This window comes from Poromitra crassiceps, assembly GCF_964638095.1.
Source record: "Poromitra crassiceps genome assembly, chromosome: 7".
NCBI classification, from domain to species: Eukaryota; Metazoa; Chordata; class Actinopteri; order Beryciformes; family Melamphaidae; genus Poromitra; species Poromitra crassiceps.
In genome coordinates this window covers 29,830,341-29,843,653 of record NC_139628.1, presented here as the reverse complement: position 1 = coordinate 29,843,653, position 13,313 = coordinate 29,830,341, and the positions used below count along the sequence as shown (strand labels likewise).

General features: G+C 45.9%; 1 protein-coding gene across 1 annotated transcript in view; it reads right to left on the bottom strand.

Moving 5' to 3' along the window:
• LOC310779527 (diacylglycerol kinase delta-like) overlaps nucleotides 1-13,313 on the bottom strand; it is a gene marked incomplete at its 5' end in the record, with an annotated part of 67,174 nt that overhangs the window by 6,667 nt on the left and 47,194 nt on the right. The window contains 7 exons of the mRNA XM_083640053.1: nucleotides 4,439-4,544; nucleotides 4,999-5,118; nucleotides 5,451-5,540; nucleotides 6,235-6,349; nucleotides 8,974-9,137; nucleotides 9,515-9,649; nucleotides 10,590-10,703. Of these exons, the coding sequence (XP_083496179.1) occupies nucleotides 4,439-4,544; nucleotides 4,999-5,118; nucleotides 5,451-5,540; nucleotides 6,235-6,349; nucleotides 8,974-9,137; nucleotides 9,515-9,649; nucleotides 10,590-10,703 (844 nt within the window). The remainder of the gene's footprint in view (nucleotides 1-4,438; nucleotides 4,545-4,998; nucleotides 5,119-5,450; nucleotides 5,541-6,234; nucleotides 6,350-8,973; nucleotides 9,138-9,514; nucleotides 9,650-10,589; nucleotides 10,704-13,313) is intronic.

Below are 13,313 nucleotides of genomic sequence, written 5' to 3'. Positions count from 1 at the left end.
GGACTCGGCCGCGAGATGTATTTCTCTTCCGGTGTTTGTGAATACAAAGAAGCGTAACGTACTAGCGTAGTAGCCATAGCGACCGCCGAAAAAATGCAAACTTGGGATCATTCTCTGAGTCTCCTGTCTAACGAAAGAGTGTCTATCCCACACCCGTTGACAGTGGACACATGGGAAGATAATATGTGTAAATGGCCGAACGTAACTACAGGCAGGATTATAGCGTATTTTGAGGAATCAATGGAGGTGGACGGCAACGCGATGAACAATCTCAAAAGCTCCGAAGCGTCAGCCAGACTAACGTTAGGTTACAGTCCTCTCCTCTGTCACAGTCAGTCAGACTAACGTTAGGCTACAGTCCTCTCCTCTGTCACAGTTAGTCAGACTAACGTTAGGTTACAGTCCTCTCCTCTGTCACAGTCAGTCAGACTAATGTTTGGTTACAGTGACAGTACTCTCCTCTCTCACAGTCAGACTAATGTTAGGTTACAGTCCTCTCCTCTCTCACAGTCAGTCAGACTAACGTTAGGTTACAGTGACAGTACTCTCCTCTCTCACAGTCAGACTAACGTTAGGTTACAGTCCTCTCCTCTCTCATAGTCAGTCAGACTAACGTTAGGTTACAGTCCTCTCCTCTGTCACAGTCAGCCAGACTAACGTTAGGTCTCTCTCCATTCAAAAACAACACAGTTTGCCTTGATCACTGCAAAACATGACATGCCGTGTGTAGCCTCCACACAATGGGGCTACACACGGTAAATCATGGTAAATACGCAGCACAATACCCGCCGTGGGATATTAACTTTAAGGCGACTCACTTCTAGACTTGAATGAAATTGTATTCAACTACTATCTCCTCCGTGGATTACCATTTTACAATTTCGGAGCCGAAATTGTAACATAGCAACGTTGGTCCACAAACGTTGCTATTTTACAATTGTTTTGGAGATCGGGTTGGGATTATAACGTTAGTTTGCCGAGTCGCACCTGGTAATCCAGAAATGGCGTTACCTTTGTCTACGTGTAGATCATCAAGAAACTTTAAATTAATAACGTTAGATGTGTTTAACAGAGCTGTATATCGGGTCTAGCAGCTGATCAGCAGCTCAGACACCCTCAAACACGAGGTGATTGACAGCTCTATAATTCGCAAAATATCAGTGGATTGTTTCGCATTTTATTTTGCCGACTTTCTGAAAATTTGATTAAAAGTTGCAATACATTTGGATGGAAACCCAGTCACACAATCTAGTTGCTGCAACTTGAGATGGTATTGGATATGCATCATGTGTGCTGATGCTCAAAACACTGTCGATCCAACCACTCGTTCAGGCCTTTCTGTGTATTGTGACAGCCACGCACTGCACAATGTGTTCCAGAATAACCCATTGTTAATAACGTCTGCTAACGTTAGTGTAGCTGATGTTAGCGATCGTTGTAAAAAAGTTATTAAAGATATTTCGGCTGCTGCCTTCTGATGTGCTCGCTGCTGTGGACGCAATGTGGACTTAACCGGAAGCCGGGGACACCAAAGGCTGCTATGGCGCCACCCTAGGCCAGCGCTGGGAAACGTGTCTATAGCTTTATCCTTTCTCTCCCCCCCCCAGTTGCACTTTCCCCCCTGCTGTCCTAGTTGTGGCTCCACCCCCTCTGCTGATCTGGGGAGAGTTGTAGACTAGCACATGCTTCCTCCGATACATGTGCAGTCGCCAGCTGCTTCCTTTCATCTGACAGCGAGGAGTTTCGCCGGCAGGACGTTGCATGTGGGAGGATCACGCTATTCCCCCTAGTTCTCCCTCCTGCCCCGAAGAGGCGCCCCACCTAACCAGAGGCCAATTGTGTCTGTAAGAACGTCTGACCAAGCCGGAAGTACCACTACGGGGAACTGAACCCGGGTCTCCGTGGTGGCAGGCGAGTGCTTTCACGTCTACAGTGTAGAGGTCATCTACTTACTGTCGCTATTAAAGTGAATCTTGAAAAGTTGAAATGAATTCGTAATGACATCATTGGGATTTAGGCCTATCTACTAATCTGTGTTTGACTGCTCTGCTCGGATCCAATCAGAATTGGCGAAGAGGGGGAGGGAGAAATTCAAGGCTCACTGTTTGAATGTCAACTGGCAAAAACGTAGAATCATCCATGCCTGGTAGTAGTAGCACATTTTTTTCGATGTACAAATTACAAGCAGGACAAACGTGACCACAGCCGGAACGGAGAAATATTATAGACAGTCCAGATATTTTTCATGCTTTCGAAAGGAAGTTGCACGAACTGCCGGTTGCAGGATCAGTTTCCATCGAACCACAAGATCATTTCAATGTGGGTAAAAGTTCAGCTGTCTGTGGTTTCCTCTCTCATAATCCTGCTCATATCTCTGTTGAGACCAGGCCCACGTCCTCAAAACTGACTGAGGCTCAAACCCACAAGCTCAATACTGCTGAGCAATAATCCAAACTCTCTGAGCCACTGGGTCACACTTCTATATATATATTTTTCCCCCCGATTTTTTATCCCATTTTTATCCCCCATTAGTGCTAATTTAATTTATTTATCCTGGTTGCTGCTCCACCCTCTGCCGATCTGGGGACAGCCGAAACTGGCTCCATGCTTCCTCCGAGACATGGGCAGTTAGCCAGCCGCTTCTTTTCACCTGACAGGGGAAGCTTCACCGGTAGGACATAGCACGTGGGAGGTTCACGCTATTCCAACCAGTTCCCCTGCCTCCGAACAGGCGCCCCTAACGACCAGAGGAGGAACCACATTAGTCACACTTCTGAGGGCAGCTTTTCAGTCTTTCGTCTGGGTGTCCACTTTCAAAAGTCTCTATCTGACTGAGGCTCGAACCCACAACCTCAATACTGCTGGGTAGCGATCAACCTCTCTGACCCACTGGGTCACACTTCTTAAAACAGGTTTTCTCAGAGCCTTTCAGTCTTTTGTCTGGGTCCACTTTCAAAACTCTAACTGACTGAGGCTCCTTCAAACTATATACAGCTGTGAAACTCTGTGAGCCGAGTCTCACCAGGTCAAGTCCTTTCTGTCAGAGCTTTTCAGTCTTCACTTGAGAAGTTCTTCAAAGTCCAAGCTTTCACTGAGGCTCAAACCCAAAACCTCCAAATTGTGGTGTGGCCATAGGTGTCATTTACAATAGGGACATGTCCCACCACTTTTCAACACAACGTGTTGTGTACTCAGATGTCAAATATGTTCTGACAGAGAAGTCTGAAAATTTGAGTCTGGAAGAGTATGGAATTTTGAAATGGCAAATGTCACATGTGTAGGAAACCCTGTCTGGTGGGCCGCGATGAGACATGATGCTATTTGGTCCAACTCTAGCTTTACTGTACTGTATTTCAGAGGCTGCAAGGTTTGAAAGCTACATTGAAGTGGGATAACTAACGCTCCCAATTTAGTCCAAATTTCAGCGAGGAGAAAAAAAAACATTTTCAAACGGGTCTTTTTCATGGCCTAATGTTGGCAGGTCTGTGTGTGTGTGTGTGTGTGTGTGTGTGTGTGTGTGTGTGTGTGTGTGTGTGTGTGTGTGTGTGTGTGTGTGTGTGTGTGTGTGTGTGTGTGTGTTAAAACATCTACACTTTTTTTTTTCTCCTCTAGAAGACACAACATACCTACATAATTCACACCTCGCATGACTTTTAGTCTAGAACAGGTTACTAAGGAAAATATTTGTTTTGGAATTATTTTGTGTTCAGTTTTTTTCTTGGGCAGCCCTCAATCCAATGTTGGGTCCCTAAATTGGCCATCAGTCATCAAAACTTTGATGGTACTAGGCATCTCGCGCACTACACACACTCATTCCTAGGCTTCCACGCCGAGCTGGACCTGCAGCTCCCATACGCAGCCTCGCCCGCACCTCGCCTGCTCTATTGGCATGTGCAGCGCACAATTGCTCAACTTCACACCACTGATGACATCACTCACTGATGACGTCACATTTGCTCGAGTGACCAGACATTGCACAATTGCTCGAGTGACATGACTGATGATGTCATAGATATTGTGACATCATCACTGATGATGTCATAGACATTGTGACATCAGTGATGTCACACTTGATGATGCCATAGATGATGATGTCATAGACGATGATGTCACAATGACTATGATATCATCAGTGACATCACAATTGCACAAGTGTAACCAAAAACGTGACCAAAATCGCAGAACCCACTTACTCCCTTTTAAATAATAAAGGATAGTGAAACCTGTTCAAACTCTATGACTGAGGTATGACTGCACCTTGGCTGGCCCGAGAGTGAGGCTTTTGGGCCATTCCATTTGTACTGGAAGCTGGGGATTTTACGGTTCAAAAGTCAGGAACGCTCCATACAACCACAGTCTGATCTGCTGGCCACTGAGCAGCTCCACTGGAGCGGTTGGGGTTAAGGGCCTTGCTCAAGGGCACCTCAGTGGATCTTACCTGACAGGGAGCTGTTGGACCTCTGCTTGTGCAGCTTCTCTCTGTCCTTCTTCACCTTGGGCATGATCTTCAGCTTCATGCTCTTACTGCCGCCCCGCATGGAGTCCTGAGAGAAGAAGGGGAAGAGCCCCGTGACCAAAAGGTCCCAGATCGATCCACGCACAACAGCAAACGGCTGAAACTACCAATTCACGACTAATGATTATTTTCATTGTCGATTATTTTCTCGATTGATACATTAGTGGTTTGGTCTACAAAATAAAATTGTAAAAAATGTCAACCAGTGTTTCTCAAAGCCCATGGATGACGTCCTCAAATGTCTTGTTTTGTCCACAACCCAAAGATATTTAGTTTACCGTCATAAGAGGAGTAAAGAAACCAAACAATAGTCACAGTTAAGAAGTTGGAATCAGAGAATTCTGACTTTGTTTTCTTAAAGAATTGGTCAAACTGATTAATTGATTGTCAAAATAGTTGATTAATTTACTAGTTCACAAATAATTTGATTAGCAAACCCCCCCCCCCTCCCCACCCACACTCACTCACACACACACACTCACCTCGTCGACGTCGGAGCATTGCATTAACGGACAGATCCAGTGGATGTCGTCCAGCTTGTGGAGCTCAGCACTCAGAGTGTTCAGAGTGGACTGCAGCTCCTCTTCCTCTGGAGAGCCCAGCTGAGGAGAGAGAAGGAGACAGAGAGAGAGAGAGAGAGATTAACATGAAGGGCTCAGAATTTGATATGCAATGTACATACATCTTCAGTGTGTTGTATGTTTATCAGTGTTTCCCAAATGGCCCCTTAGGTGGTGCTGGTGAGTCACCAACTAGTCTCTTAAAACGGACGCGTCGGTTCCCGCAATTTGCAAATGTTCCCACCTACCCGTCTGTACTTCCGGGAGGGGAAAGTTGGTCAAAACGGATGTAGATTATAGTAGCAGGATAGGATTGGCTACAGGTGGTGTATGATGCTGAAAGTGTTTAATGTGCTGAAATGTGGGCGTGGTACCAGCAGTTTCCCGTCCAGCAGCATCCTGGTCTCAGCCTGCAGAACTTTACTGCTGTTCACCATCTCCACCGCCGTGCTGCGGCTCAGACACTGAACACGCGCACACACACACACACACACACACACACACACACACACACACACACACACACAGTGAACGCACACGCACGCACGCACGCATGCACGCACGCACACACACACACACACACACACACACACACACACACACACACACACACACAGTGAACACGCACGCACGCACGCACGCACACACACACACACACACACACACACACGTATTAGAAGACAAATATGGGTACCATATCAGTTTACAGGATGCTAAATTAGCGGTATTGCTGTTGCAGATTTTTTAATCCGATTTTCATCACTAATATCTCACATGAAGGAAACGATGATGTGCAGTAAATAAAGCTTCAGATACACAAAGTACCCACTTCAGTCTTATTGTCACATTCATTTCTACATTTAAAGTCATTCTATTTTTTGTGTTTTATGTTTTGGGCGTGACTGACACGTCTGTCTGCAGCTCGTCGATCATGGACCAATGGGAAACCCCTCTCGTCCAAATATGGCTACAAACAGACCTTACTTCTGCCTCTACAAAATCAAAAACAAGATGGCAGCAGCCAAAATAGCGAACCCGAGGCTTCAAAACAGGAGTCCACAAACCATTGGCTGACGTCACACTCACTACATCATAATTTGTTTTAACAGTGTGTGTGTGTGTGTGTGTGTGTGTGTGTGTGTGTGTGTGTGTGCTCACCTCAGGGCTGGAGGGCTTGGAGGGGAAGGCCTCGCTCAGCACCAGCGCTGTGGCGTTGACGGCGTGTGCCAGCTCCTGCTCCACCAGCATGTGAGTCTGTGCTGCTTCACGGATCCTGGAGAGAGAGGGAGGAGGGAAGAGACAGGGGAGGAGGGTTGGAGGAGAGGAGAGACAGGGAGATGGGGAGGAGAGGAGAGACAGGGAGGAGGGTTGGAGGACAGGAGAGACAGGGGAGGGGAGGGGGAGGAGAGACAGGGGGGATCAGAGGAGAGACAGGGAGAGGGGGGAGGAGAGACAGGGGGAATCAGAGGAGAGACAGGGGGATCAGAGGAGAGACAGGGGAGGGGAGGGGGAGGAGAGACAGGGAGAGGGGGAGGAGAGACAGGGTAGGGGAGGGGGAGGAGAGACAGGGGGAATCAGAGGAGAGACAGGGAGAGGGGGAGGAGAGACAGGGGGGATCAGAGGAGAGACAGGGGGATCAGAGGAGAGACAGGGAGAGGCGGGAGGAGAGACAGGGGATGAGAGGAGAGGAGAGACAGGGGATGAGAGGAGAGACAGGGGGGATCAGAGGAGAGACAGGGGATGAGAGGAGAGGAGAGACAGGGGATGAGAGGAGAGACAGGGGGGATCAGAGGAGAGACAGGGGGGATCAGAGGAGAGACAGGGGGAGGGGGAGGAGAGACAGAGGAGGGGGGCGGGGGAAGTCAAATGTTTATTATTATTTCAACAAGTCGTCTCAACCAGGATGCTCTCTTTCTCTCATCCATCTCTCTATCAGTTTCTTTCTCTCGCTTGCAATATCGCAGTTAGGAAGGCTGGCAAATAAGCCAGCGTGGCCTTTTTACACAGAAAGCCATTTCTAGGTGCGTTTACGCAGAAAGACTGCTTTCTGCCAGGAATGACCTTCTACTGTTGCCATGGAGATGTGAACAGCTGCAGCCTACCTGCTGGAAGGGAATACAAATATTGTGCATTGTTTTGAGGAGAGACTGACAGAACAGAAGGAATATGCTCAGACCACGACTCGCCACAGCTGCAGACGCACGCTAAAAAAAAAATTTTTTTTAACTGCTGTGGGCGTATTGCGAGAAAAACTACTTCCTTAAGCTTATAATTATGTCCTTTAATTTTCCCTACTAATGTCAACATCGTTTGAGCATAAATAGCCTAACCTACTTACTCATAAACTGGAGGCACGGAGCATTCCTCCTGGCACACCTGTTGCAGTCATGATCGCATACGTCAAATTTATTACAATATTCATATATGGAGTTATGGACTTGATGGGATATAGGCTATTTAGTAGGCTATAAATGCACAGGAATACTATAACGTTAATTGTTTTTCGGAAGGGAACGTGCACACAGACGAGACTGCAGTAAACAGCGATTGCACTGCTGTATTGAATTATAGCCTATGCTTTGGTTAACTTATTTCTGATAGTAGAACTTCAATCTGGAGGTGTGTTTTCCCCTGTAATGTTTTTTTTTATGAATGAGCTAAGCTTCGAGTAATGTCTCCTCTCGAGCAGTGGAGGACGATAGCGTTTTGTCGGTAATGCACGCACGCACGCACACGCGGTCACACGCACGACACACTCACGCACGCACAGTTTAAGATAGGTCTGGGAATGAATGGCGATCATGGGTATGGACGGGTGTGAGTTGAGTTGAGTCGCGTCGTTGGGGCCAGTTTATACTACGTGACTCAACGTGATAAATTCAAACATGTTTAATCGTTGTGGCGCCGACTGGCTCTGACAGGCGTCGGGAGGCAGTTTACACTTGACGATTATAAATCTGTACCCAGTATACACTAACAGATTATGCTGCCGACTGTCACAACAACTGCAGACTAGAGTCAACAAAGACAGACTGAGCCCAACTGGAAATCCTATGTAAAGGGAGGGAAAGTCTCGTAATGTATTTTATTAGTTAAGATTTTCCTTAGAGTCCGATTTAAGGTGTCCATAAAATAAAATTGGTTGCACAAAACACCCCTTAAATCTTCTCCTTAAGGTTAAACAGTTCAAGGAAAGCGTAGGCACAAGATTAAGGGTGTTTTGTGCAGCCGATTCTATTTTGTGGACACCTTAACTCAGACTCTAAGGAAAATCTTGACTTAAGGTGCTTTGTGGAACCGGCCCCAGGTCCCCATTGACTTCAGTTGTTTTGGAGAAGGCTCCATGTGTGTTGTGTCGTATGGACTTATTGGACTAAAACATTTGACCTGTGAGTGATTCATTTCACAACTGTTCCTTTAAGTAAAACATGCGAGTACTTTTCCCATCGTTGCTGTCCCGTAACTAAAAGGTCACAGGTTCAAGCCCGTGTGTACCTTCTGTCCCGTAACTAAAAGGTCACAGGTCCGAGCCCGTGTGTACCTTCTGTCCCGTAACTAAAAGGTCACAGGTCCGAGCCCGTGTGTACCTTCTGTCCGGTAACTAAAAGGTCACAGGTTCAAGCCCGTGTGTACCTTCTGTCCCGTAACTAAAAGGTCACAGGTCCGAGCCCGTGTGTACCTTCTGTCCCGTAACTAAAAGGTCACAGGTTCAAGCCCGTGTGTACCTTCTGTCCCGTAACTAAAAGGTCACAGGTTCAAGCCCGTGTGTACCTTCTGTCCCGTAACTAAAAGGTCACAGGTTCAAGCCCGTGTGTACCTTCTGTCCCGTAACTAAAAGGTCACAGGTTCAAGCCCGTGTGTACCTTCTGAAAAGGTGGGAAAAAAACCACTGCTCACTTGTTGATGAGCGTGTCAGCCACGATGGCCAGCTGCTGCACCTGAGCGCACTCCTCCTCCGTCAGGTACTCCATGGACTGCTGCGAGTTGAGGCGCGGCCGCGCCGCACGGAAGCTGTCCATCTTCCTCTGAGCCTCCCACGACTTCAGCGTGCTCTCAAACGCCTGGAGACACACAGGCAACACATAACTCAAACGCCTGGAGGCAGGCAACAACGACAGGTGACACTTTGCTCATTTGCTTAAAGAACACGCCAACATTTTGGGAGATTTGTCTATTTGCCCTCCTCTTCTCTGTGCGTGCAGTAGAAAGTAGCTAGTTAGCTTAACCCGACTGGTAGTCCTGGCTAGCCTGCAGTACCCCTGTTAAGTCACCAAATACACGTTCCAACAATGCCAAAGCGCTCTTATGTACATGATGTGACGCGTGCATTCACCATGCTATGGAATAATCACGTAAAGCTACGAGGCATTGTAATTCTCAAAGCAAATAGATAGCCGGCTTAGTCGGGAAAGTGGTGCCGGCTATGAGCGGAGCTCACCCTGTCTCTGGTGAGCATCTGAGCTCGGTTCTTGTGGATGATCTTGACGATGCCGGGCGGCTGGATCCAGGCCTCTCCGTCCACCTGGACTGGAACGCCCTCCTCCCCCAGGATGGTGATCTTCACCTGCCGACACTAACACACAACCACAGCCTGAGACAGGACTTTGGTTTGTGTTTCATCTATCTATCTATCTATCTATCTATCTATCTATCTATCTATCTATCTATCTATCTATCTGTCTGTCTGTCTGTCTGTCTGTCTGTCTGTCTGTCTGTCTGTCTGTCTGTCTGTCTGTCTGTCTATCTATCTATCTATATGTCTGTCTGTCTGTCTGTCTGTCTGTCTGTCTGTCTGTCTGTCTGTCTGTCTGTCTATCTATCTATCTATATATCTGTCTGTCTGTCTGTCTGTCTGTCTGTCTGTCTGTCTGTCTGTCTGTCTGTCTGTCTGTCTATCTATCTATCTATCTATCTATCTATCTATCTACCTGTCTGTCTGTCTGTCTGTCTGTCTGTCTGTCTGTCTGTCTGTCTGTCTGTCTGTCTGTCTGTCTGTCTGTCTGTCTGTCTGTCTATCTTTCTGTCTGTCTGTCTATCTCAAAATCATTTTTTTACTTTCTAGAAAATAGTATTTTTTTTAACAGTTACCGTACTTGGCATACCAGGGAAATGGTTTCTGAGACACTTTCCTTAGCCCACACCTAAAAACTATATAAAACGAACAAAACCCTATTATATCTATTTTGTACAGGTATATTATTGGGAGAACGGTGCATTAGTTATATCTATTGTCACAGCTGCTGAGCTGAGTGCATGCTTGACTATTACTACAACTATTCTAATGTTGCACATTAGTCTCTCTGAATACGAACATCTGCTAAATGCCTACAAATGTAAAGGCAATATTGTAAGATGATGTGTGGAAGAGAATAATTTTCTTAAGAATATAACCTTCAGCCAGCAAAAGGAGAGAAGAAGGAAGGACAAGGAGTGGAAAGTTGTGTATGTTCAAGCAAATGTGTGTTTGCGTGCGTGTGTGTATGTGCACACGTGTGTGTATGTGTGTGTGTTACCTGTGCGATGCGGTGGTGTTGCAGGTTGATGACTCTGGACATGGCCATCTGCATGCTGCCAAACACCGCCACCAGCTCCAGCTTCTTATCATCGAACGACGGAGCGCCGAAGTTCTGAAGGGTCAGAGAGAAACGAGACGACTGGCGTCAGGTGCTGGACAGGAGGCAAATCACTTTCAGAATTATGGCTTGAGAAAACCTTTAGATTTTGATTGCAAAACATTGTGAATACTTTTATTTTATATCAGTGTTTCCCATACATAAAGGAATTTGTGGCGCACTGCCACAAAAGGATTTTGACCGCCACAAAAAGATGTTGACCAAAAAAAGAAGAAAAGAAAAAACATTTTTTTTTACAGTGCACCTGAACGCAACATGCTGAATAAGTGTCCAAATGTTCATGTCATTCTGGCCAATACTTCTGTTATAGCATTTCAGTCTGGAATATGGAATACCGTAAATTCCGGACTATAAGCCACGGCTTTTTTCCAGTTTTTTGGCCTTTTTTGGCCCCTGCGGCTTATATAACGGTGCGGCTTATCTATGGATTTTTTCAGAAAAAAAAAAAAAAAAAACGGAATTCTCTCTTCTTTAGCACTCTTTCTAACTATAAATCCACTTCTGTTTTAATTTCCTCTCTTGCCCTCTTTTCACCACACTGTATGACACTGTATGACACTGTGTGCACTGTAAAAAAGAAACACAGGTGGTGTTGTGTTATGTTGTTTTGTTGAAATGTTAATAAATGGGAGCTTCCTCAAACAGCCATCTCTTTCCCGACAATCCCCTCTGTGCATGAACCCTTACATATGGTAATTAACTCATTGAGTGCCAGCCACTTTTGGAGAACGGACGCTCCCAGTGCCAGAGTTTCAGAGCTTTTTTCAGTGATTTCTCGAGGCCCACAGAATATTGTGTGATATTACTATGTAAACAATGAACACGCAAAAAGAACGATGAGACTCTTTTCTATCATCAGCAAAAACAGGTTTATTGATATCATTTTCCGTTCTTTAGTTATCAGCCGGAGAAGATAGCTTGATTTAACAAAAAAGAGCAGTTTTTTTCTAGAAGCTGAGATAATGGCCCTTTTGTGAAATTAAACATTTCAAACACATCACTGACTCTGAAGCTAATTTTCTGATGTAGTCACACCTCAAAAATAATTTCCTTCAATAAAACAGTGAAGGCCAGGGAATTTTGTTTGGCAGAATAATATTTTTAGCTGCAACCAGCAGTGCTGGCCCCTGCGTGCGCTGCTGGTTGCAGCTTCCTGCTGATCTTGATTTGCTGCTGGTGGGCATCGGATATTCTGGCTTGCGTTTGCCAACCCTGTCCTGCTGCCTGGGTCTGTCTGGGTCAGTGTTGTGTGCCGCCTCAACTGCACACTCCTGTATGGGAGGTGGCTCTCTGCTGAGTTTGCTCTGTCTGCACTGTGAAGGGTGCGCGTCGGCGACATCCAGCTTTTTCCGCGTGTGTTTGTCACCGGCTACTACTGTATGCTTCCAGTTGAGAATAATAACGGCTGATCATGCGAATGGGCTGTGCAGCGGACATGGAGGAGCTCAATTGTGGGAGCAGATTGGCTGCTGCCTGCTGCAGGCACATCTAACGTTAAAACGCTTCATGCATATCGATGCATACGGATGCGATGCGATTTCCGTTTCCCCAACGACTTATTCTCTGTTTTTCTCTGCCTTTCTGTTAACCTGGAGAGCACTGTCGCCACCTAAGGGTTCTGTAAAATAGGTTATAGACCTCCAATAGCTATAATATTTGTACAGGAGAGGCAGAAGGCTTTGATCGACGCCCCACCGTCAAAAAACGCAATTGACGAACATGTCCGTCCTTGGCACTCTACGTTACTATTTGAAATGACGAACATGTCCGTCCATGGCACTCAATGAGTTAAACATTAAAACACAATAAAAAAATAAAAAAAATAAATAAATAAAAAACATTAAAACACCCGCGGCTTATAGTCCGGTGCGGCTTATATATGTAAAAAACAGTCAACTTTGCAGGTGCGGCTTATACACCGGTGCGGCTTATAGTCCGGAATTTACGGTATCTTTCAATAATCTATGATTTAGCTGCTAAATTGTCAAATACCGCCATCTGCTCGCTACCCAGGCACTTATGTATGTACTTAACCTAACTAACTTAACCTAACTAACTATCCGGTGTGCACAACATTGTCAGCCTAAACTCCGGCTGACACCCCAAAAACCTACAATCCGCTACAGAAAAATGTATATTGTTTGTTTATTAACTGGCCCCTCGCCTTCTATCATTTCACGAAAGTGGCAAAGCAAGTTGAGTATCCCTGACCTATAGGGAGAAATTTAGTTTGTCATTGTAAACCCACAGCACAGTAATGATGACATGTTCTTCATAGATCTAGCCTTTTAATTTTGCTCTTAAGCTTTCTCAAAGTACACCAAATTCATGCATTTTACTTTAAAATGTTTAAAAAAACTATTGCGGGGGGGCACTTCCCTAGGGGGTCTGCGGTCCCCCACCACAAATACTCAAAATCCTGTGGGAAACACTGCATATTGTTGCCAAATAACCATGGTAGCGGGATAATCAACTCCTCGTGCATTCAAATCATTGAATGCACACCTAGGAGCTGATTGTCCCTTACATCTGACAGGCTTACATCATTTAGCTGCCTTTCTGTGCATGTTGTTTAAATGTGCGGCAGCCTGCTGGGCTGTGTTA